Raw genomic sequence first — 22,728 nt, forward strand, 5'->3', positions numbered from 1 at the left:
AGCCACAAAACATTTTTCCAATAGCCTTCTGGCTTGTCCACGTGATTTTTAGCAAACTGCAGACGAGCAGCAATGTTCTTTTTGGAGAGCAGTGGCTTTCTCCTTGCAACCCTGCCATGCACACCATTGTTGTTCAGTGTTCTGCTGATGGTGGACTCATAAACATTAACATTAGCCAATTTGAGCAAGGCCTTCAATTGCTTAGAAGTTACCCTGGGGTCCTTTGTGACCTTGCTGACTATTATACGCCTTGCTCTTGGAGTGATCTTTGTTGGTCGACCACTCCTGGGGAGGGTAACAATGGTCTTGAATTTCCTCCATTTGTCCACAGTCTGTCTGACTGTGGATTGGTGGAGTCCAAACTCTTTAGAGATGGTTTCGTAACCTTTTCCAGCCTGATGAGCATCAACAACGCTTTTTCTGAGGTTCTCAGAAATCTCCTTTGTCCGTGCCATGATACACTTCCACAAACATGTGTTGTGAAGATCAGACTTTGATAGATCCCTGTTCTTTAAATAAAACAGGGTGCCCACTCACACCTGATTGTCATCCCACTGATTGAAAACACCTGACTCTAATTTCACCTTCAAATTAACTGCTCATCCTAGAGGTTCACATACTTTTGCCACTCACAAATATGTAACATTGGATCATTTTCCTCAATAAATAAATGAGCAAGTATAATATTTTTGTCTCGTTTGTTTAACTGGGTTCTCTTTATCTACTTTTAAGACTTGTGTGAAAATCTGATGATGTTTTGGGTCATATTTATGCAGAAATATAGAAAATTCTAAAGGGTTCACAAACTTTCAAGCACCACTGTAAGCCTTTGCACTCAACTGTAGATGAATCCTTAATATCTATAGTATTTTTGCCGTACTGTACAGTTTGAGTTATTGCTTTTTTTTCTTTTTTCACCCCTTCTTTATGGTAGTGCTATTATTAGAACCCAGATTAACTTTTCCCCAGTTGCTCTCAGCACAAAATCTTTTAATAACAAAACTGCCCAAAAACTTCCTTATTGAGTTACATCCTCCCCAAATCCACTTATTTATTTAAGACGTGCCTGTGGTTGGTGCCTGAAAACATTCCAGCGGATGCTTTGTCAGAGACTGAGCATTCTCCCTAGATTACAAAGTTCCTCTGTGGTGCTGTTTCTCTGTGGAGGGGCTTGAATTGCATACCACAGGCGTTCATAAGTACGCTAGATTTTTTTTTTTTTCACACTTTTCACTGTGCTAAGTCAAGCCATCCAGAATACACCATGATGAAATGCAGACACTAAATATGAAGCACATCTGGGAAGTGTTTCGATTGTCAAAAGTGTTGAATATGTAGTAGCGCTGTTGCCAGCGGTGGTACTCGTTGGTGTTATGCCATATGTGCATACAGTGTGCTAACATTATTCAGCATGGTGTTTTCACACCAGTTCTCCTGTCAAGAGTTCAAGGACTTTTACATGAGAATAAGGAGGCTCATGACACCACGGGCGTGAAACCCATAGAGAAACTGAAATGCAGATGGTTGTCCCCTTAACTGAGTGTTATACGACTTATAAATGCTGCTACTAGTGCACATGCACACAAACAAAACAAAGATATTATAGTGTAACTGGGATACTGTATTAAATTGCAGTACAGTAAATGTATTGTGATACATTTTTGCAATACACCGTACATGCTAATTTGGCTCTCTTAGTTTACGCTATAAAAGCTGCAGTAAAATCTATTTCCTTATGAGAGACCAGACACAAGAAAAGAAAAGGGATGCAAAGAAAGAAAACTACTATGTAAGAAATGCAAGAAAGAAAGAAAATGCATGTTTATGTAAGAAAGTAAATATATGTAAGAAAGAAATGAAAAAAAGAAATACAAGAGCCGAAAAGAATGAAATACAAGCATAAGGAAACACACAGACAAGCAGACAGACAGACAGATGTGCGCACACAGAGATACACAGACAGAGAGAGAGAAAGACGCACACAGAGAGAGAGGGGGAGAGAAAGACCGATGGAGACGGACAGAGATACAGAGAGAGACAGAGACCGATGGACAGACACATGGAGAGGGAGACAAATGGACAGACAGACACACAGACAGAGCGACAGAGAGAGAGGAAAATGCACAGAGAGAGAGGGGAGAGAAAGACGCACAGAGAGAGAGATGCACACAGACAGACCGAGAGAGACAGATAGAGACAGAGAGAGACAGACAGAGAGAGAGAAAAATGCACAGAGAGAGGGGAGAGAAAGACGCACAGAGAGAGAGATACACACAGACAGAGCGATGGAGAGAGAGAAAATTGCACAGAGAGAGAGGGGAGAGAAAGACGCACAGAGAGAGAGATGCACACAGACAGGGTGACAGAGAGAGAGAAAAATGCACAGAGAGAGAGGGGAGAGAAAGACGCACAGAGAGAGAGATGCACACAGACAGGGTGACAGAGAGAGAGAAAATTGCACAGAGAGAGAGGGGAGAGAAAGACGCACAGAGAGAGAGATGCACACAGACAGACAGAGAGAGAGACAGACACACAGACAGCGACAGAGAGAGAGAAAAATGCACAGAGAGAGAGGGGAGAGAAAGACGCACAGAGAGAGAGATGCACACAGACAGGGTGACAGAGAGAGAGAAAAATGCACAGAGAGAGAGGGGAGAGAAAGATGCACAGAGAGAGAGATGCACACAGACAGACAGAGAGAGAGACAGACACACAGACAGCGACAGAGAGAAAAATGCACAGAGAGAGAGGGGAGAGAAAGACGCACAGAGAGAGAGATGCACACAGACAGGGTGACAGAGAGAGAGAAAATTGCACAGAGAGAGAGGGGAGAGAAAGACGCACAGAGAGAGAGATGCACACAGACGGTGACAGAGAGAGAGAAAAATGCACAGAGAGAGAGGGGAGAGAAAGATGCACAGAGAGAGAGATGCACACAGACAGACAGAGAGAGAGACAGACACACAGACAGCGACAGAGAGAAAAATGCACAGAGAGAGAGGGGAGAGAAAGACGCACAGAGAGATGCACACAGACAAAGAGAGAGAGATTGAGACAGAGACACAGAGAGAGACAGAGACCGACGGACAGACACATGGAGAGGGAGACAAATGGACAGACATGCAGGGAGAGAGACAGACAGACAGAGACGCAGACAGGGAGCGTGACAGTGAGAGGAAAATGCACAGAGAGAGGGGAAAGAAAGACGCACAGAGAGAGAGATGCACACAGACACACAGACAGAGCGACCGAGAGAGAGAAAAATGCACAGAGAGAGAGGGGAGAGAAAGACGCACAGAGAGAGAGATGCACACAGACAGACAGAGAGAGAGACAGACACACAGACAGCGACAGAGAGAGAGAAAAATGCACAGAGAGGGGAGAGAAAGACGCACAGGGAGATGCACACAGACAGAGAGAGAGACAGATGGAGACAGAGAGAGAGAAAGACAGATGGAGACAGAGAGATGGAGACAGAGACACAGAGACTGACGGACAGACACATGGAGAGGGAGACAAACGGACAGACACACACAGAGAGAGAGAGAGAGAGAGAGAGAGAGACAGACACAGAGAGAGAGCGAGAGAGAGACAGACAGACACAGAGAGGGAGAGAGACACAGAGTTTAGAAGTCAAGCCTGGCAGTGGGTGAAGGTGATGTTACAGAGAGACGCCATTCTAGCGTATGATCTGTACAGTTAGAGCACAGGAGAGTAAGCAAGCAGGGCCACAGCTTCAACATTCCAGTCTGGAAGTGATGTCTGTCCAGATGCATTCCTCCTGAAATGGCTTTTCCATCCTCATATTTTCAATGGCATGAAACTCCTGTTATAATATTTCTAAGGAAAATAATTTTTTCCTCTGTTAAGTCTCGGGTTGTATGTTTTGGACTGAATGCACATGTGGGTCCTTCCTCCATCGCACAGCACACTCATTAGCGCAAATGATTGCACGGAGCTTGATTAGTGTGTTGTAGTTCATTAACGTGAATAGTACTTCAGTAAGGACACCAGTGGACATTCTCTGATATTTCTCTGTGAACAAACACATTAGCAAACCGTGTTCGTGCTCATTTATGCTCTGATGATACACAGTTAGCCTTGATGTAGCAGTTTGGCTGAATTTTGCAGCACAGATTCACAAAATGGAAATTTCCATTGACCTAAATCACCTGGAAACTAATAAAACCGAAATACTGATGGTTGGATAGTAAGTCTGCTCAAAATACTGCATGATTTGTCACTTCCACCTTGGAGCCTGAGGTCTATTATTTTTTTGAAACCAAAAGTTAAAGATCTTGGTATAATTCTTGGAGTTTGATTCCTTTGTAAAACTGTTTCATCTGATAAACAGCCAAAATGCTATCCCATCATAAACTAACCCAGCTATATATTAAGTTCCACATTGACTATGAGATTGGTCTAATCATGATTATTTGAGCTGATTTCACAGTCATACTTCTGTATAAGTAAATGTTGTAAGTCAAAGAGAATCAGTGGCTCAATCTTGACGTGTTTACCATCAGAGTTCATTATTCTTGGTTGAAGGCTTTGCTTTACTTCGTATGTTTTGTCGTGATGCACATTCATTCATTCATTCATTCACCTGAAGTGCAGGAACACACCGTGAATGAGCGGCTCGTTCATGACGGAGCCCCACACACTCGCACACTCATTCATTCACACCTAGGGGCAAGATAGAGTAGCCAGTCTACCTCCCAGCATGTTTTTGGACTGTGGGAGTAAAGCCAGAAATGGGACACTTTTCAGCATCAAACCCTGGATCTGTGAAGCGCCTGTGCTGCCGATTCTGATGAATAGCCAATATCTCAACTTGTTGTGGACTACTGTATTGGCAGTTTTTGTCCATAATGTACCACTACCATAGATTTTTACTCCATACCACACTTCAGACATCTGTTCTTGAAAGGAAATGTTTTACTCTGCACAGAGACCTCGATCTATTTAACAGTTATTCCACAAAATCGAGTCGTACACGAGTTGATAGCCGAGGAGGCACGTAGCGTCAAGTTGGCTATAAGCCACGTATGACGAGATTCAAGTCAAGTCAACTTTATTGTCAAATATGCTATACATGCTCGACATACAGCACAGATGAAATTTCAGTCCTCTCTGACCCACGGTGCAAACAGGCAATGCAATAAATAAAAATAAAAATAGAATAATTGAAAAAAACAAACAATATAAACAGTATAAACACTAGATAGGAACTAGACATAGACTAAACACTCAAACAATATAAACAGTATAAACACTCTAGATATGAACTAGACGTAGACTAAACACTCATACACACACATTATATATATTTTCATATTCAAATAAACAAACAGTCAAGGGCACTTGAGGTATAGCAGGTAAACATGAAATAAGCAGTATAAACAAACCAGCAGCTGTTAAGATGAGATTGAGTGGAATAACTGTTTTATTCTATCCATATTCACTGGATTTTGAGAAACAAAACATTTTTATTTTTTGCAAATTTGATAAATAAAAACTTTATACAGGGCGGCACGGTGGTGTAGTGGTTAGCGCTGTCGCCTCACAGCAAGAAGGTCCGGGTTCGAGCCCAGCGGCCGGCGAGGGCCTTTCCGTGCGGAGTTTGCATGTTCTCCCCGTGTCCGCGTGTGTTTCCTCCGGGTGCTCCGGTTTCCCCCACAGTCCAAAGACATGCAGGTTAGGTTAACTGGTGACTCTAAATTGACCGTAGGTGTGAATGTGAGTGTGAATGGTTGTCTGTGTCTATGTGTCAGCCCTGTGATGACCTGGCGACTTGTCCAGGGTGTACCCCGCCTTTCGCCCGTAGTCAGCTGGGATAGGCTCCAGCTTGCCTGCGACCCTGTAGAACAGGATAAAGCGGCTAGAGATAATGAGATGAGATGTGAAAAAAAAAATGCCGTAATGACGGTCGCAATTTGTGGAAAAACGCTATAACAAATCTTGAAAAATAAAAAAAGATGCGTTCTTACCATCAAATACTTTTATTCCATATTTTGTTGCTTTTTTTTTGTATTTCTTTGTTTTCGAGTAGTTTTTATTTCATCCTCGGTTGGTTCAGCAAAATGCTCCGCCATTTTGTTTTTCTCTGCTCACGGTATATGAGCTGATAGCTTAGCAGTAGCGTAGCCAATCAGAGCACATGACTGCTCATATCCAGTGAATGTGGATAGAATAACATGAAATATATGATGGTGCATGATGTCATAGTGTATATCATATCACAGCATCCATCAGCGTGTGTCTCCCAGGGCAGACATACGACTCGCGTTCTGTTTCTGTGTGCTCTCAGCCTCTAATCTCTTTCTTATCTGTTCCATTGCAGGCAGGGACGGCCAGTTCCAAGTGTCCAGGTAGGATGGCATTTATTTCCCATTGCATTTTCAGGAAACTGCATAGTATACTGTAATTCATACTGTTGTAGATGTATTGGCATATTTTGATGCCATTTCTTCACTGTAAACAGGCATTTTAGGGCAAAGTTGTTTTGAAACAGACTTGCTGTTTATCACTGGGTTAATTTGCCTAAACATGACAGTCGGTAGGGCTTGGCTCATATTCTAGGAACTTATAACTGGACACATCAGGACCCTCCTAATCCTTTAATCTGACCACACTGCCCTTCAGTTAGTCTTACAATAGGCTTTTTCCCCACAGGACACACACTTTCTATTTAAGAACAGAGCAGCAAAATATATCCAAATAAGGTTGCCGACTGTGAGGTGCCAGGACTTTGTCAGCCCGAAGCTTTCTATTCTGAGACGGAGTCTGAGTAAGTGCGAATGAGTGAAGAGGAAAGACTCTCCCCTCTGAGGGACTCCTCAGACACAAAAGAGTCGGGCTCTATGCCACTCTCCGAGATGCCAGCCATCTGATTGTTATCTGCGCATTCAGTTTGTGGAGGTGGGGTGCAGTCTGTTTCCCTCCCTGCCTAAAAATAACTCCACACAAGAGCACTGCCGAATCCAGCCTAAGCCTCGGGATCGCTGTCAGATCAGTGCCGGTCTTACTTACTGAAACACTCGGCAATAGTTTGTTTACACAGATTGTCAGACTGCGGTCTGTGCATGAGGAATAGAATATGTATGGGACTGCATATTTGGAGTTGTTTGTGCGCCCCCTTCTGGAGGAAATTGACACTGCAATATACAATTGTCATGCTGTTCAAATTGGCTAACAACGTGACTTTATTTCTAGTCTTATTTATTTGAATATTTTTACTATTCTGAGATGACACAATTTTTGTTTCAAATTATCCATTAGTTATGAGTGCAACTGTTTGCATACCTTTTTGAAAGTAAAAATTTTTCAACCAACAAAAATTTATTTGCAGATTTCTCATCTCATTATCTCTAGCCGCTTTATCCTGTTCTACAGGGTCGCAGGCAAGCTGGAGCCTATCCCAGCTGACTACGGGCGGAAAGGCGGGGTACACCCTGGACAAGTCGCCAGGTCATCACAGGGCTGACACACAGACACAGACAACCATTCACACTCACATTCACACCTACGGTCAATTTAGAGTCACCAGTTAACCTAACCTGCATGTCTTTGGACTGTGGGGGAAACCGGAGCACCCGGAGGAAACCCACGCGGACACGGGGAGAACATGCAAACTCCACACAGAAAGGCCTTCGCCGGCCACGGGGCTCGAACCCGGACCTTCTTGCTGTGAGGCGACAGCGCTAACCACTACACCACCGTGCCGCCTATTTGCAGATTTCATTAAGAATAATAATAATAATAACCCATCTGCACACCCTGTGCCTTAATGACAGATGCTTTAATAAGATAACAAACTTTATTCATCCCTCGGTGGGAAATTTACATGTTCCAGCAGCTCACAGATAGTCAGGAATAGACAGTAACAAAAAAAAAAAAAGAAAAAGTAAAAACACAGGCCATGTATGTAATGTACACAACAAAATAAGAAAGGAACTTAAATAAGAGTAGTACTTCACCTGAAGTAACAATATTGTACTAATCAGGGATGAGAGTGGGTGGTCATCAAAAAAGCAGAAAACAAGATAAAGGTATGTGAGGGTGCCAAAGGCAACGGGGGGGGGGGGGTGTCTGGGAGGGATACCCCCCCAGGAAAATTTTGAAAAATAAGACCTTACAAACCACTTTTCCTGCAATCTGAGCTGTAGTAGATTAAAAATATCTGTTGTCTTTTTTATATATTTACATGAAAATGTTTCAAATCAATAGGAGTATTGTTTGAATTCAAAATAAAATCACATTCTACATTCAAGGGTAGGGTATTCATGATCAGCAAAAATGACAAACTAAATTCACATCAAATGTAAGTTCTATTAATTATCAAAATGTTCATATATTAAATAAAATTTCTTAGGGTGACTGACCTTTTCTCCCTATGTCCTCATTAGTTGCACATGATTTCTTCAGAAAGTCTTTTGAAATATTTAAGTTTTCAAAACTGTCAGCATTAATTCAGATTTACTGACTATCATATACATGATAGATAAAATGATAGATGAAAGAGAAATGTATTTTTGAAGAGCAGCGACGATGAACATGTGCAAGTTGCAAGTTTCGATAAAATAGAACGGATGCGGGTACTTTTGTAAGAACTGTTATGATTGGCTATCATGCTCTCGCCATCGATGTTTTGGCCAATTACATTGCAGATAACACGTATTCTACCACAAGACTTAGCGAGACTAAAGATGGCAAAAATGTAAACATGTATCATCGTCGTAGGAATGAATTACGTTTGAGTATCACGAAGGAACATACCCCCCACCCCCAAAAAATGAAAAAAAAAATTCTCAATGGATTTGGCATAATATAAAAAAGTTGAATATTTTTTTTTCTTTTTTTACTCAGAAAAAACGGAAATCCGCCGAAAAGTGGAAAACTCTCATCCCTGACTAATAAAATACTGGCAACCAATATAGAAATATTGCACTCAGTAGTGAATGTTATTGCACAGCATAATAGTAACTAATGAGGATGAAATGCCAGAATTCTTTCTTTTATACCAATTCAAATAATTTTTTGGTAACTAAGTATTGTACTGGCCCTGTGATGACCTGGCGACTTGTCCAGGGTGTACCCCGCCTTTCGCCCGTAGTCAGCTGGGATAGGCTCCAGCTTGCCTGCGACCCTGTAGAACAGGATAAAGCGGCTAGAGATAATGAGATGAGTATTGTACTGTTACGTTACATTACAGGCATTTAGCAGACACTTTTATCCAGAGCGACGTACAACAAACCTAGAGCAGCCTGAGGAGTTAGGTGCCTTGCTCAAGGTCACTTCAGCCATTCGTGCTGGTCTAGGGAATCGAACCAACGACTTTTGGTCCCAAAGCTGCTTCTGTAACCATTAGGCCATGGCTTCCCCAACAAGACACAAAGACAGTTCATTGTGACCTCCTTGATTTTCCTTTTATTATATTTGTTAAATAGTGATAAATTGTCCTGTTGTTACCCAGAATCCATGGGGGATGCAAACTTTTGCACTTACTGTACCTGTAAGCCTATATTTTTACAAAATTTTTTGAATCATTATAAAACAGCTTCTGCCACACATTCATACAGTGTTAATATTGAGCATGGTAAAATATATTTTAAAAAATCAATTCTAAATTCATTACCACAGTAATTCAGTTAAACCTATAAGTATGATCCTCAAAATATTATTAATGTTAACATGAATAAAGGCTAAAGTCAAATTTTAACCAGTTAACCTTAGCTAAGCTCTCCAAAATCAGAGGTGACCAAGTTTAATTACTTGCAGAAGCCAAAATCATGATAACGATTCAAATATGATTAATTGTTCAGCCTTGAGTTCAGTGATGTTTATCCATCCATCCATTATCCGTGACCGGTTATCCTGTGCAGGGTCGCAGGCAAGCTGGAGCCTATCCCAGCTGACTACGGGCGAAAGGCGGGGTACACCCTGGACAAGTCGCCAGGTCATCACAGGGCTGACACATAGACACAGACAACCATTCACACTCACATTCACACCTACGGTCAATTTAGAGTCACCAGTTAACCTAACCTGCATGTCTTTGGACTGTGGGGGAAACCGGAGCACCCGGAGGAAACCCACGCGGACACGGGGAGAACATGCAAACTCCACACAGAAAGGTCCCTGTCGGCTACTGGGCTCGAACCCAGAACCTTCTTGCTGTGAGGCGACAGCGCTAACCACTACACCACCGTGCCGCCTCAATGATGTTTAATTCGACATTATTTAAAATTCGCACAGGAAAGGAAACATGGTACAAAAGTAGAGTTTACTTCAACATGTTTATCTGTTTGTTTTGATGTTCGGCATTGCTCTGTTTTGTTTTAAATAGCTGTCTTACTGGAAGGGAGCGTGAATAGCGTAGCATTTCACGCAGGAAATGGCTTTTATTTGTGCTATTGCTTGTGGCTGCTTAAATATAGAAGTCCCATGCTGACATGGTTGATGTTGACTTGTTGACACATCACTATTTCTCTCTTTCTCTTTCTCTCTGTGTCTTTAGCTCCTGCAGAGTGTGGCCGATGTAGGCGGCTGCTCGGTGTGATGTGTAATGGCTCCTGCGTTGAGCGCTCTGTGGGCTTCAGGATCGGAGATCAGTGGTGAGCTGGCTGTATTGAGCACGCTAACGGCATTCTCGGCCTTCTTGCTGCTCGCTGTGCTGCTGGTACTGTGTGCCGGCTGTCAAGGGTGAGTGCCTCATTATCATGATCATCATCACACCCTCACAGCTTCTCCTAGGGTCGGCATGTTAAATATTGCAAGTATGTTGTAGCATTCATCGGCTGGTCACAAGACAAGATGGGAGGGTGTTGGTCAATCTACTTAAAAAAAAAAAATGGAGTAAATAATTCCCCTCATTCACGTTCACCACTCCAGCAACTGTATGTTTAGATTTACATTTGACAGACACCTTTATCCAGAGCAACTTATGTTTATCTCATTTATACAACTGAGGGTTAAAGTGCTGATGACACGTTTTTGACATCTTTGGCGATGTTTTATAACATAAAAAGTAATTCCCGATGATCCATATATTAATTCACGAAGGCGCCTATTTTACAAGTTATGATAAAAAACGCGGCTATTTGGGCAAATTTGACAGGGCTGCAGCACCCAGGAGACGAAAGAGGAGGAGGAGCTATATGACGTCAGCGAAAGAACCTTCCTCCTAACTTACCAGTTTGTTGTTGATGCGACAGGTGTTCAGTTTGTCATTATTAGTATTATTATTATACATTTTATATATATATATATATATATATATATATATATATATATATATATATATATATAATATTAGTTATTATGCCTTCGCGTTGTGTTGCCGGCTTTTGCTCCAAAACCTACAAGTTTATTCAAGTTTCCCAGAGATCCCGAGCTGCATGCGAAGTGGGTGAAGCAAGTCAGGCACACTCGTGACAAGTGGGAGCCCTCACCAACATCCGTCCTGTGCTCTGAACACTTCGATTTGGATTGTTTTGACACCCTTCCCAGCTTAAAAGAATCTCTTGGGTGTTCAGTTCAGCACAAACGTGTGCTGCTACCATCAGCAGTGCCTACACAGTGTTGCCAGATTGGGAGGTTTCCCGCCCAGTTGAGCGGTTCCAAGTGCATTTTGGTGGGTTTTGAACATATTTTGGGCTGGAAAACGTCAGCAGTATCTGTTGCCAGATACTGCTGAAGTTTTCCAGCCCAAAATATGTTCAAAACCCACCAAAATGCACTTGAAACCACCCAACTGGGTGGGATTCCTCCCAATCTGGCAACACTGCCAGTATTCCAGAGGGGGTCTACTCGTAGCTATGCCGGATCCAAAGACAGTCCTCCTGTCAGAACATGTGTTGTGAAATGACATAAGATGAAGGTACGTAGAGCTATAGATTCTACATGATAATCATAAATGTAATCATAAAGTCGGCGTGATATCAGTCATGTATTTGCTTGTGAAAGCTTGCGGCTTTCATGTAACTGCCGCCTAGCAACGAGAGGCAAAGGGTAAAGAGGGTAGACTATCATAGATTCTATTCAGAAGAGATCAGCACAATTCTAGACTCCCAGAAGAGGAAGAGCTAGCACTAAAGAGTTCACCGGTGTTTTCATGCGCCATTTCCATTGAGTAGAACCAGAGTAGAACAGCCAGTGAACCGCAGCGTGTTCTCCCGCTGACGTCACAACATGGCCGCGAGCCACGGACCCAGTTTTCTTGCGCTGTGCAATTAAAAGTTGGATATTTGCGTAACAACAGCTTCTTTTCACGTAATTATAACAGAAATCTAACAGGTTTGCCATGTTGTATAGTTTATTTAAGAAATTGCATAGAGTCATGTTCGTGTCATCAGCCCTTTAAGGGTCTTGCTCAGTGGCAGCTAGGTGGTGGGAGGATTTGAACTCCTGACCTTCTGATTAGGCTTAACAGTTGAGCTGCCACTGCCCTGTGCTATTTCAAATGTAACTTCTCGCTCAGTCATTGCTGATGATGTGTCAATGAAGTGGGCTTAAAAAAATCTCACCTGAAATGGTAACCAAACCTTGGGGTAACCAAACCAACTCCAGCCTGCTTCTTCATGCCATTCTGTGAGGGGATAATTAAGTGGATCCATCATTCTCAAGACATTTTACACAGAAATGTATACCAACTTGCCAGTGCATTATTAATTAGATTGACTGCAGCAGTAGTTTGCAAGAAAACAGGTTCCGGTTAAAAAAATGATAATTATATTAAATCAACTTTAATGTACATATACCAACCGCCCTGGTAGAATTCATAAATGGGCGAGCAGGGCTAAGTCCAATGTCTCAAACATTAAAAGGTAGTGACAAAGTTTAAGCGTAATCAGAAGGTTATGAGTTGATATCCCACCACTGCCAAGCTGCCACTGAGCATTAAAGTTGGTGTATTTGTTTTTTGACTATTTATGCTTACTTCCACAAAAATCCAAACTAATCATAATAATCTGATGTGGATGCCAAAACTTAAACTCTTGTCACTGCCTTTTAATGTTTGAGACATTAGACTTCGCCCTGCTCGCCCATTTACAGTAGTGCTTGAAAGTTTGTGAACACAGCAAGAAGGTCCGGGTTCGAGCCCCATGGCCGGCGAGGGCCTTTCTGTGCGGAGTTTGCATGTTCTCCCCGTGTCCGCGTGGGTTTCCTCCGGGTGCTCCGGTTTCCCCCACAGTCCAAAGACATGCAGGTTAGGTTAACTGGTGACTCTAAATTGACCGTAGGTGTGAGTGTGAGTGTGAATGGTTGTCTGTGTCTATGTGTCAGCCCTGTGATGACCTGGCGACTTGTCCAGGGTGTACCCCGCCTTTCGCCCGTAGTCAGCTGGGATAGGCTCCAGCTTGCCTGCGACCCTGTAGAACAGGATAAAGCGGCTAGAGATGATATGAGATGTTAAAGTTCGGAAGACCTAGATTTAATTATGAATAGCAGTGTATAATGAATCTCTACAGTGGCACTCAAGTATTCAGTGCTGTTAAGGTAGCTCCCTATATGAAAACATGCAACCAATTCAGACAAAAATATAAACAGAGTATTCTGTTTATTGAACTCAAATTCAAGCCCCTTACAATATGAAATATCGTATAATATGAAAAATAACATTCGGTACAACTGAACTGATTCTAATATTAAAAGTCCAATTCAAAACATTTATCATTGAAAAACATTTGTTTTGATATGCAAGTATTGTGTATTATCAAGTATTATTATGTATATTATGTATTATCTATTAATAGTGTGTGTGTGTGTGTGTGTGTGTGTGTGTGTGTGTGTGTGTGTGTGAACATGTGTAGAGAGAGACATGAAATGTCCTCATTACATTCATCATCAGATGAGTCTGAATGGTCCATGAAAAATGGTCTTCGTGACCTGAAGCTTCCAGCATGCCATAAGTTGATAGCTGGGGTGAGATCAACTTCTTTACAATCGCGTGAACGTTTCTAAACAGCAGCTCCATCTTCTCCAGCTCAGCCGACTTCATGACAGCCAGGGACTTGAAAGCAATGCTGTTCTGTAGTGAACCAGCCGTCTTCGCCTGTTTTGATGTTATACTACCGATGTGTGCATTTGACTTTTCATGGTCCTTTTATAGTTTCGAGTTTAAAATTACTGGTGCCCGTCTTTGCCAGACTTTCTACAGTCTTCACAGTACAGGGTATTTTCGGTTTTGCTATGAACTAGCCAATCTCACCCAAACTTCCATTTGTCATTGAACTGGCTTATCTTCCTATTAGCATCTTGTTCATCTCCATGGCCGTAGCCAGCTCTGAGGCCCTCGTGGTCCGGACCTCGGTCATTTTTAAGAGCTGAAATACATTTGTACGCTAAATATTCAACTGGATAAAAAAAAATAAAGAATAACATTAAAGCGTCTCCGTAAAAAGTGCATTGTTGTTGATGTTTAATGCTGATTTTGTCTTCTGTGTCTGTTTCGCCCGCGTGGCTCGGAGACCAAGAACACAAAACCGAATGAGCGCGTGACTCGGGGGAGGAACACAGTGCAGGAGACATGGGGTTTCCATGGTAACCATCAGTGCACTTTCATGAAGCTGTTAAATTTACATTTTCAAAGCAGCGCACGTGGTTTTCCCCAAAGCGTTTTAGCATATCGGGCCCGATCTGCTTGCTCTGCCTGCCGATACGCTTAGTCGCTTTAGTTAAAATCCGATACGCTTAGATTTATACCGATACGTTAAATTTCCTACCCACAAGTAACTAGATACATAGGAGAGCAAATAACAGATCCATTTACATATTGATCGATATTTGTGTTAAACAAGCGGTCTTTTTTTCCAATGTTTGTGTTGATTCTGTCAAAGTAATATGTCCGTGTGGTATGATGTAAACAAACTAATCTGTTGGCTACGTCAAGATCACGTGTTCAAACCATCCAATAAAAACATCGAAAGAAAACGTCAGACATCCCGGAAGTTTCCGATTCATTATAAGCGAGCTCATTGGCTGCCGATGTTGTCCCCCACCAGACGGACAAAGCCGACTGATTTTAATAAGCTAGGAGAAGACTCGCTGGACAAATTAATCCACGTCAGCATGGATGACAGCGAGATGGACTATGAGAGGGCTGCCCAGCATTGGGCCAAGCAAAAGCCAAGGAGAATTAATCTGCTTTAAAGGAGTAGAAAACTTAATTCATTCGTTTGGGTTTGCAGAAAGATTATGTACTTATAAACACACTCACGAAGTGAAGTTGTCCAAATGTGTCAAATACAGCATAATTTCAAATAATCATCATAAGCATTTTTGGCAGTGTGATGTCACTGGGATCCATTTAACAAAAGAAGGCTCGGATTATTCTTTCGTTAAAGGCTCACAGTGACCTCACACTGCCAAATATGCTTATCATTATTATTCGCAATTATGCTACATTTGACACTTATAAACAAATTCCCTTCATGAAATGTGTTTAAAAGTACATAATCTTTCTGCAAACTTCAACTGTAGAAATTAAGTTTTCTTTTCCTTTAAATATATGTTTTAATCTTAATCTAGTCCATTTAATAAAGTGTCAAAATTTAAACTTTATAATATGCAATTGCCTTACTTTTCTTTTCAGTGCATCTTAGTTCTACATATATTATGGCAATTGCATCCAAAACATTCTAAATCATTACAGTTATAGTAATACAGCAACTTATTTTAAGGTGGCAGTTCTTAGGTTCAGATCCCTTTGTGATCAACAGGAGGTCATGATGATCGATTCTCTTCATTGGATTGCGTAAGATGGAGCAAACCACTGGTCATATTTTCATGCACATTTTTGTGACAACACTACTTGATCATAGGTAATTAAGGAATCCCCGTAGATTTTCAATCTATCTTATACCTCAGTAATCTATAACAAAACAGTTTAACTTGCATGTTGAACTTTAAGGTGAAATTTCAAATGTGTATACATTAATACTATTTAGGTCAGAAATCATTTACTAGTTTACTGAGCTAGCGTGTGCGCCGGCCGGCCGGCAGGCTAGCGCGCTAGCTCCCAGCTTGCCCGAGCGCGCTAGCTCAGTAAACTAGTAAATCCAGTAAAGGAAAAACTTGAGACTGAAAGGTTTTAACAGTCATCCAAATGACTGAACGTAAACATTGCTACAGTAACATACCAGCTATGATGTTGTTGACATTAGCTAGTGCTAACAGCTAGTTGCTAATACACTGCTACATCTACACCGACCCTAATAATACAGTTCTTAGTCATTGCCTGGTAACAGCAAATTTATAACGGGCCATGTCTCAACAGACTAAGAAGTTATTTCAATGACATTTAATAACATTTTGTTTATCCTGAGGACCGAAAGTAAATGAAAATGTGAACAAACCTTAGCTGTAATAAGATGGCGACCACCGGCTCCAGGGACGACCCGCTGATGTAGGCATGTTACCCAGCCTGACACAAAATATTTGTAGGTATCCAAACTCTTATACGCTTTCAGATCAATACCTGTGTATGGCGATGGGTTTTTAACGACATAGGTATACAGATCATGTGGGCCGAAGTCAGGTAAAGACGAGGGCTTCGTGTACTTCCGTACGTCAGTGAACAATCCTGGTGGAAGCAGGTAAACGTCGTTCTCTAAGCCTGCTAACCTCAATTTTTGCAAATACCTCTCCCTCTGCTCGCCCTGTAAATGCCCTACATCGCTGGATAGTGAAGGTGTTTTCTGCATCTCGCTCCTTTTTCTTTTATGTTTTTCGTTTGTCGCCTTCCTCGCATTCAAACCGATTCGAGCCGTGCCGTCCAAAATGGCAGCATCACATGACTTGGTCACGTGAGTGAAATACCTCAATACATCAGTTACGGCGCTACGTTTACATAAACCTTAGCGCGAATATCGAAGCAAAAACAACACGGAAGAAGCAGCAGCAACAACAACAACAATAATAATATTGGATGACTTCGCGTTTGTACAGCTGCTGCTTCTCGTCGCTTAAAAATGGCGATCTTTCGCGGTCTTGTTATTGTTGTTGGTCTTAACAACTCCGCCCCCCCCGCTGACATAAGCGGTTCTTTCCTCTGGCCCAGCAGAGAGTTGGTGCTAGCCTGGAACCGTTTTTTCTGGCCCCAGAGCCAGTTCTTTGTCAGTGGAAACAGAAAACCCGGTTCCAAACTAAGCACTGGCCCCGAACCAGCCCTGGAAATGCTTTGGTGGAAAAGGGGCAAATGATGGCAAGCCGTCCTGGCCCAGATGCAGCAAAACCGTCCCAAACCATGATACTACTACCACCACCATGTTTCACAGATGGGATAAGGTTCTTATGCTGGAATGCAGTGTTTTCCTTTCTCCAAACATAACGCTTCTCATTTAAACCAAAAAGTTCTATTTTGGTCTCATCCGTCCACAAAACATTTTTCCAATAGCCTTCTGGCTTGTCCACGTGATCTTTAGCAAACTGCAGATGAGCAGCAATGTTCTTTTTGGAGAGCAGTGGTGTTCTCCTTGCAACCCTGCCATGCACACCATTGTTGTTCAGTGTTCTCCTGATGGTGGACTCATGAACATTTACATTAGCCAATGTGAGAGAGGCCTTCAGTTGCTTAGAAGTTACCCTGGGGTCCTTTGTGACCTCGCTGACTATTACACACCTTGCTCTTGGAGTGATCTTTGTTGGTCGACCACTCCTGGGGAGGGTAACAATGGTCTTGAATTTCCTCCATTTGTACACAATCTGTCTGACTGTGGATTGGTGGAGTCCAAACTCTTTAGAGATGGTTTTGTAACCTTTTCCAGCCTGATGAGCATCAACAACGCTTTTCTGAGGTCCTCAGAAATCTCCTTTGTTCGTGCCATGATACACTTCCACAAACATGTGTTGTGAAGATCAGACTTTGATAGATCCCTGTTCTTTAAATAAAACAGAGTGCCCACTCACACCTGATTGTCAGCCCATTGATTGAAAACACCTGACTCTAATTTCACCTTCAAATTAACTGCTAATCCTAGAGGTTCACATACTTTTGCCACTCACAGATGTGTAATTTTGAATCATTTCCTTCAATAAATAAATGACCAAGTATAATATTTTTGTCTCATTTGTTTAACTGGGTTCTCTTTATCTACTTTTAGGACTTGTGTAAAAATCTGATGATGTTTTAGGTCATATTTATGCAGAAATATCGAACATTCTAAAGGGTTCACAAACTTTCAAGCACCACTGTATACGAACTACCCTGGTAGAATTCATATGTACATTAAAGTTGGTTTAATATAATTATCATCTTAACCTGTTTTCTTGCAAACTACTGCTGCAGCCAATTTAATTAATAATGCACTGGCAAGTTGGTATACATTTCTGTGTAAAATGTCTTGAGAATGATGGATCCACTTAATTATCCCGCACATGTACCAGCACTTCATAACTTCAAACATGAAGTTTCTCTCAATTTTTTTTTCCCCTCTTTTTTTTTTTTTTTCCTCCCCAGGCAGAAGAAAGCAGCCCGGCTCCCTGGAGACCATGAGAACCTGATGAATGGGGTATGTTAGTGGGATGCTTTTCATCTGAAGGATTTTCTGCATTTCGGATCATTCTCTATGCATGACTGAGAGTCAAAGCAGAACCCCACAGCATCTTTTAATCATTTTTTCAGGCTTTTTTTTTTTTAAACAGCTCTCACAGAGAGCTGTTTTTGCTGATTCAGAGTTGTTTTGGAAAGTGCTGATGTGTGGTGCTAGAAGATGGTGTTTGGTTTATTTTGTAGTTTGAGGAACAGAGCAGAACATGGCACACTGAAGGGGCTTTGTGGAGCTCCCGCTTAGTGGGAGGAAAACACGAAGCAGGCAGACTCGTTGCTTTGTCTCGCCTGGGGACATGGGGAGCCTTTCTGTGCATGTGCCCTCTGCATGGAGGCTGGGAAATTATCATGTGAGACAAAAGGTCAGGAGTTCAGCGTTGTTTAGAAGCAGGGAGCATCTATGAAAATCTCATTTGACTCGTCATGTGATGAATGCACTTGCATATTGAAACTGAAGGGTATGCAGAGATGTACACGTGCACAGCAGAGATACACACACACACACACACACACACACACACACACTGTGGGAAAGTATTAAGCTTTCATTGTTGCTAGTAGCCATGCCTCAATACAGTTGCCAACTTGTCTTCATGGCTCACTGCCTGGATTGCCGTATGTCCAGTCTGTGCACGTGGATCTTGATTTTCTTGCTTAAAATGTTCCTTGTTTAAAAATAGAAAAAGCACGTTTACCTGCATCTTTCAGGAACAAACTTCACCTTTTAAATCATGTACTGATTGTTATTGTGCTGTTTAGCCAGTTCCCAATACTTGGTTTGCATGATTTTGATTTTCTTCTTTTATGTAAATATGGAAAATATTTTGTTACACAAGCTTAGATTTGTTCATATAACTTTTTTTTTTTTTTTTTATAGCCATCCATCGATTATCTGTAGCCACTTATCCTGTACAGGGTCGCTGGCAAGCTGGAGCCTATCCCAGCTGACTACGGGCGAAAGGCAGGGTACACCCTGGACAAGTCACCAAGTCATCACAGGGCTGACACATAGACACAGACAACCATTCACACTCACATTCACACCTACGCTCAATTTAGAGTCACCAGTTAACCTAACCTGCATGTCTTTGGACTGTGGGGGAAACTGGAGCACCCGGAGGAAACCCACGCGGACACGGGGAGAACATGCAAACTCCGCACAGAAAGGCCCTCGCCGGCCACGGGGCTCGAACCCAGACCTTCTTGCTATGAGGCGACAGCGCTAACCACTACACCACCATGCCGCCCCTTGTGGAAATGTATTACATTTAATTTTAAAAGCATTTGTTATAAAAGATGATGTTGGCAGCCACGGAGTATTTTTAAAAAATTAGATTCCTGGACCTCTACAAGCACATATTACAGTTCTCATTTTTAAACACTAGGTGCAATAGTAACTCTGGATCTAAAAGGGGCTGTGAACACACTGCCCCAGGATTGTGCAACATCTAGAAAAGGCAGGCAAATCAGTGGAACATCAGCTTATATCTGCCAAATCGGTCACTCAAAAGAGGTCATTAATATTTCAACAGAATTTAAAATGTATGGAGTTAAGAATATCTTTTTTGTTATTCTATCCACATTCACTGGATATGAGCAATCACGCACTCTGATTACTGTACTACTAGGCTATCAGCTCATATACCGTGAGTAGAAAAAAAACAAAATGGTGGATCGTGTTGCTGAACCAACCGAGGACAAACTAAAAACTCTACTCGAAAACAAAACCCTAAAAAATACAAAAAAGCAACAAAATATGAAATAAAAGTATTTGATGGTAAGAACGTATCCTCCCCCCCCCCCCCCCCCAAGAATTATTTTTGCATTTTTCACAAATTGCTACTGTCATTTCGCCAGATTGTTTGTTTACATTCTAAGCATAAATGATTTTGTCGGACAGTTTGTGTAAAATTTTTATTTATTGACTTGCAAAAAATAAAAATGCTCAGTTTTCCCAAAATACAGTCACTGTGGATAGAATAAAACAGTTATTCCACTCAATCTCATCGTACATGGCTTTTAGCCAACTTGGTGCTACGTGCCTCATTGACTATCAGCTCATGTACGATGAGATTGAGTGGAATAACTGTTCATTCTCATCTCATTATCTCTAGCCGCTTTATCCTTCTACAGGGTCGCAGGCAAGCTGGAGCCTATCCCAGCTGACTACGGGCGAAAGGCGGGGTACACCCTGGACAAGTCGCCAGGTCATCACAGGGCTGACACATAGACACAGACAACCATTCACACTCACATTCACACCTACGGTCAATTTAGAGTCACCAGTTAACCTAACCTGCATGTCTTTGGACTGTGGGGGAAACCGGAGCACCCGGAGGAAACCCACGCGGACACGGGGAGAACATGCAAACTCCACACAGAAAGGCCCTCGCCGGCCACGGGGCTCGAACCCGGACCTTCTTGCTGTGAGGCGACAGCGCTAACCACTACACCACCGTGCCGCCCAGAATAACTGTTAAATATATGAATTCTTATAGTTGATTTGATTGATCGCTTGAACTAATCTGGCCTATAAAGAACGTCCGCTTAAACCAAATGTGTTCTTTCACTGGAAGTAAATAACCAGATTATTACTGTTCATTTTTGTATAATGTTTGAATAGGCATATCAGGTGAAAATTCAATCCAAATTGCTTGAAACTGCTCTCATTGAATTCAGAATTGAATGCAGAACATACTTTTTATAGAATTAAAATGTTTATTCGTTCTTGAGATATTACAAATCAAAGATTGAAAAAATGGCTTAATTTTTAGAAAACTGCTGTAATATGTATTCGGATAACATGGTCCAAAATGGACCTCATTAACGAATGAGAAAATGTTTTTTCTTAATTAGTTTTTTTTTTTTTTTTTTAGGATATTTACATGGAAATTGGCAGGCACATAGATGGTTGTATACTGAATATAAAGTTTAAAAAATTATTCAAAACAAATTATGCAAATTAGTATTAATTATGCTAGTTAGGTAAACCGTTAAATTGGTACACTCTCTCTTCTACAAAGTTTCACCAAATGGCTTTATTTGTGCAATATAAAGCTGACCTTAACTCTCATTTATACATCACAAAGAGAAATCAATCCATCCTTCCATTATCTGTAGCCACTTATCCTGTGCAGGGTCGCAGGCAAGCTGGAGCCTATCCCAGCTGACTATGGGCGAGAGGCGGGGTACACCCTGGACAAGTCGCCAGGCCATCACAGGGCTGACACATAGACACAAACAACCATTCACACTCACATTCACACATTTACTCGTGAATATCTGATTGATATTCACGAGTAATCCAGTTGGAAATCAATCAGAAGAGAGAGAGCTTGACTGCTTTCCCGTGACTCAAAAATCACTGGCGGTTTCCCGACGTCACGCGAGCAGAGTTTTCGCTCTGTTGTACCAATTTCAACCTGCTGTTATTCCCAAAGTCCTGAACAGATCTTAATGAGATAAATCTCTTTGGAAAGCAGAGATAAGCTTTTTAATGACTGTATTCACGATAGAAAATATTCGAGTTAAGCAGTGATAGATTTGGAAACTTAAATGAGCGTCTGCATGCACAATTTTCACAGCATGGCCAGTGAGCGTCTGATATGCCTAATTTGAATAGTTGGATTATGTTCATAAAATTAAATTTGTGCTGAGGGAGTCCCTGGGTAATTTCGACTTCACATTACAGCTGAGCTCATGGAAGCGGGCTACTTAAGTCTTGGAGACTGATTTTAACTACACATTAGTATTGTCTACCTAATGTTAGCTAATTGGCAACGTTGGACACTAATTTAAATGATGTAGTAATATAATTTAGTTAATGTCAGCCACCTTGCTATCCATTTTGGTTAATTATACAATAAAATGGTTAAACTTGGCTTGTTTATTTATGCTGTAAGAAGCGAAAGATGCATAAATGGCCATGTCGCTATAATGTGAATCGAGCATGTAGGGAAGCGGTAAGTCCTTTGGCAAGAATCTGACGTAATCTCTGTGTAATCATACCCTGTCACATGTGCACACAAAACCCAGGGAGCTGAAACTCCTTTAAACTTTGATGAATATCTTGAAGCCAACCTTTACACAATAATATTCAGCTTGGGAGGTTAAACACCAAAGAGATCTTCGCTTAAACGGCAGTGGCTGTCATGGGCTGACAGGTAAAATGGGGTCTT

The 22,728-nt window shown here is 41.7% G+C and overlaps 1 protein-coding gene across 1 annotated transcript in view; it reads left to right on the forward strand.

Annotated features, from left to right (window-relative positions):
* Positions 1-22,728, forward strand: part of pag1 (phosphoprotein membrane anchor with glycosphingolipid microdomains 1) — a 146,326-nt gene that overhangs the window by 74,692 nt on the left and 48,906 nt on the right. The window contains exons 2-4 of the mRNA XM_060942725.1: positions 6,344-6,371; positions 10,520-10,704; positions 18,461-18,512. Of these exons, the coding sequence (XP_060798708.1) occupies positions 10,568-10,704; positions 18,461-18,512 (189 nt within the window). The 5' untranslated portion in view covers positions 6,344-6,371; positions 10,520-10,567. The remainder of the gene's footprint in view (positions 1-6,343; positions 6,372-10,519; positions 10,705-18,460; positions 18,513-22,728) is intronic.

The sequence above is a fragment of the Neoarius graeffei genome, chromosome 16, assembly GCF_027579695.1.
Source record: "Neoarius graeffei isolate fNeoGra1 chromosome 16, fNeoGra1.pri, whole genome shotgun sequence".
Classification (NCBI taxonomy): domain Eukaryota; kingdom Metazoa; phylum Chordata; class Actinopteri; order Siluriformes; family Ariidae; genus Neoarius; species Neoarius graeffei.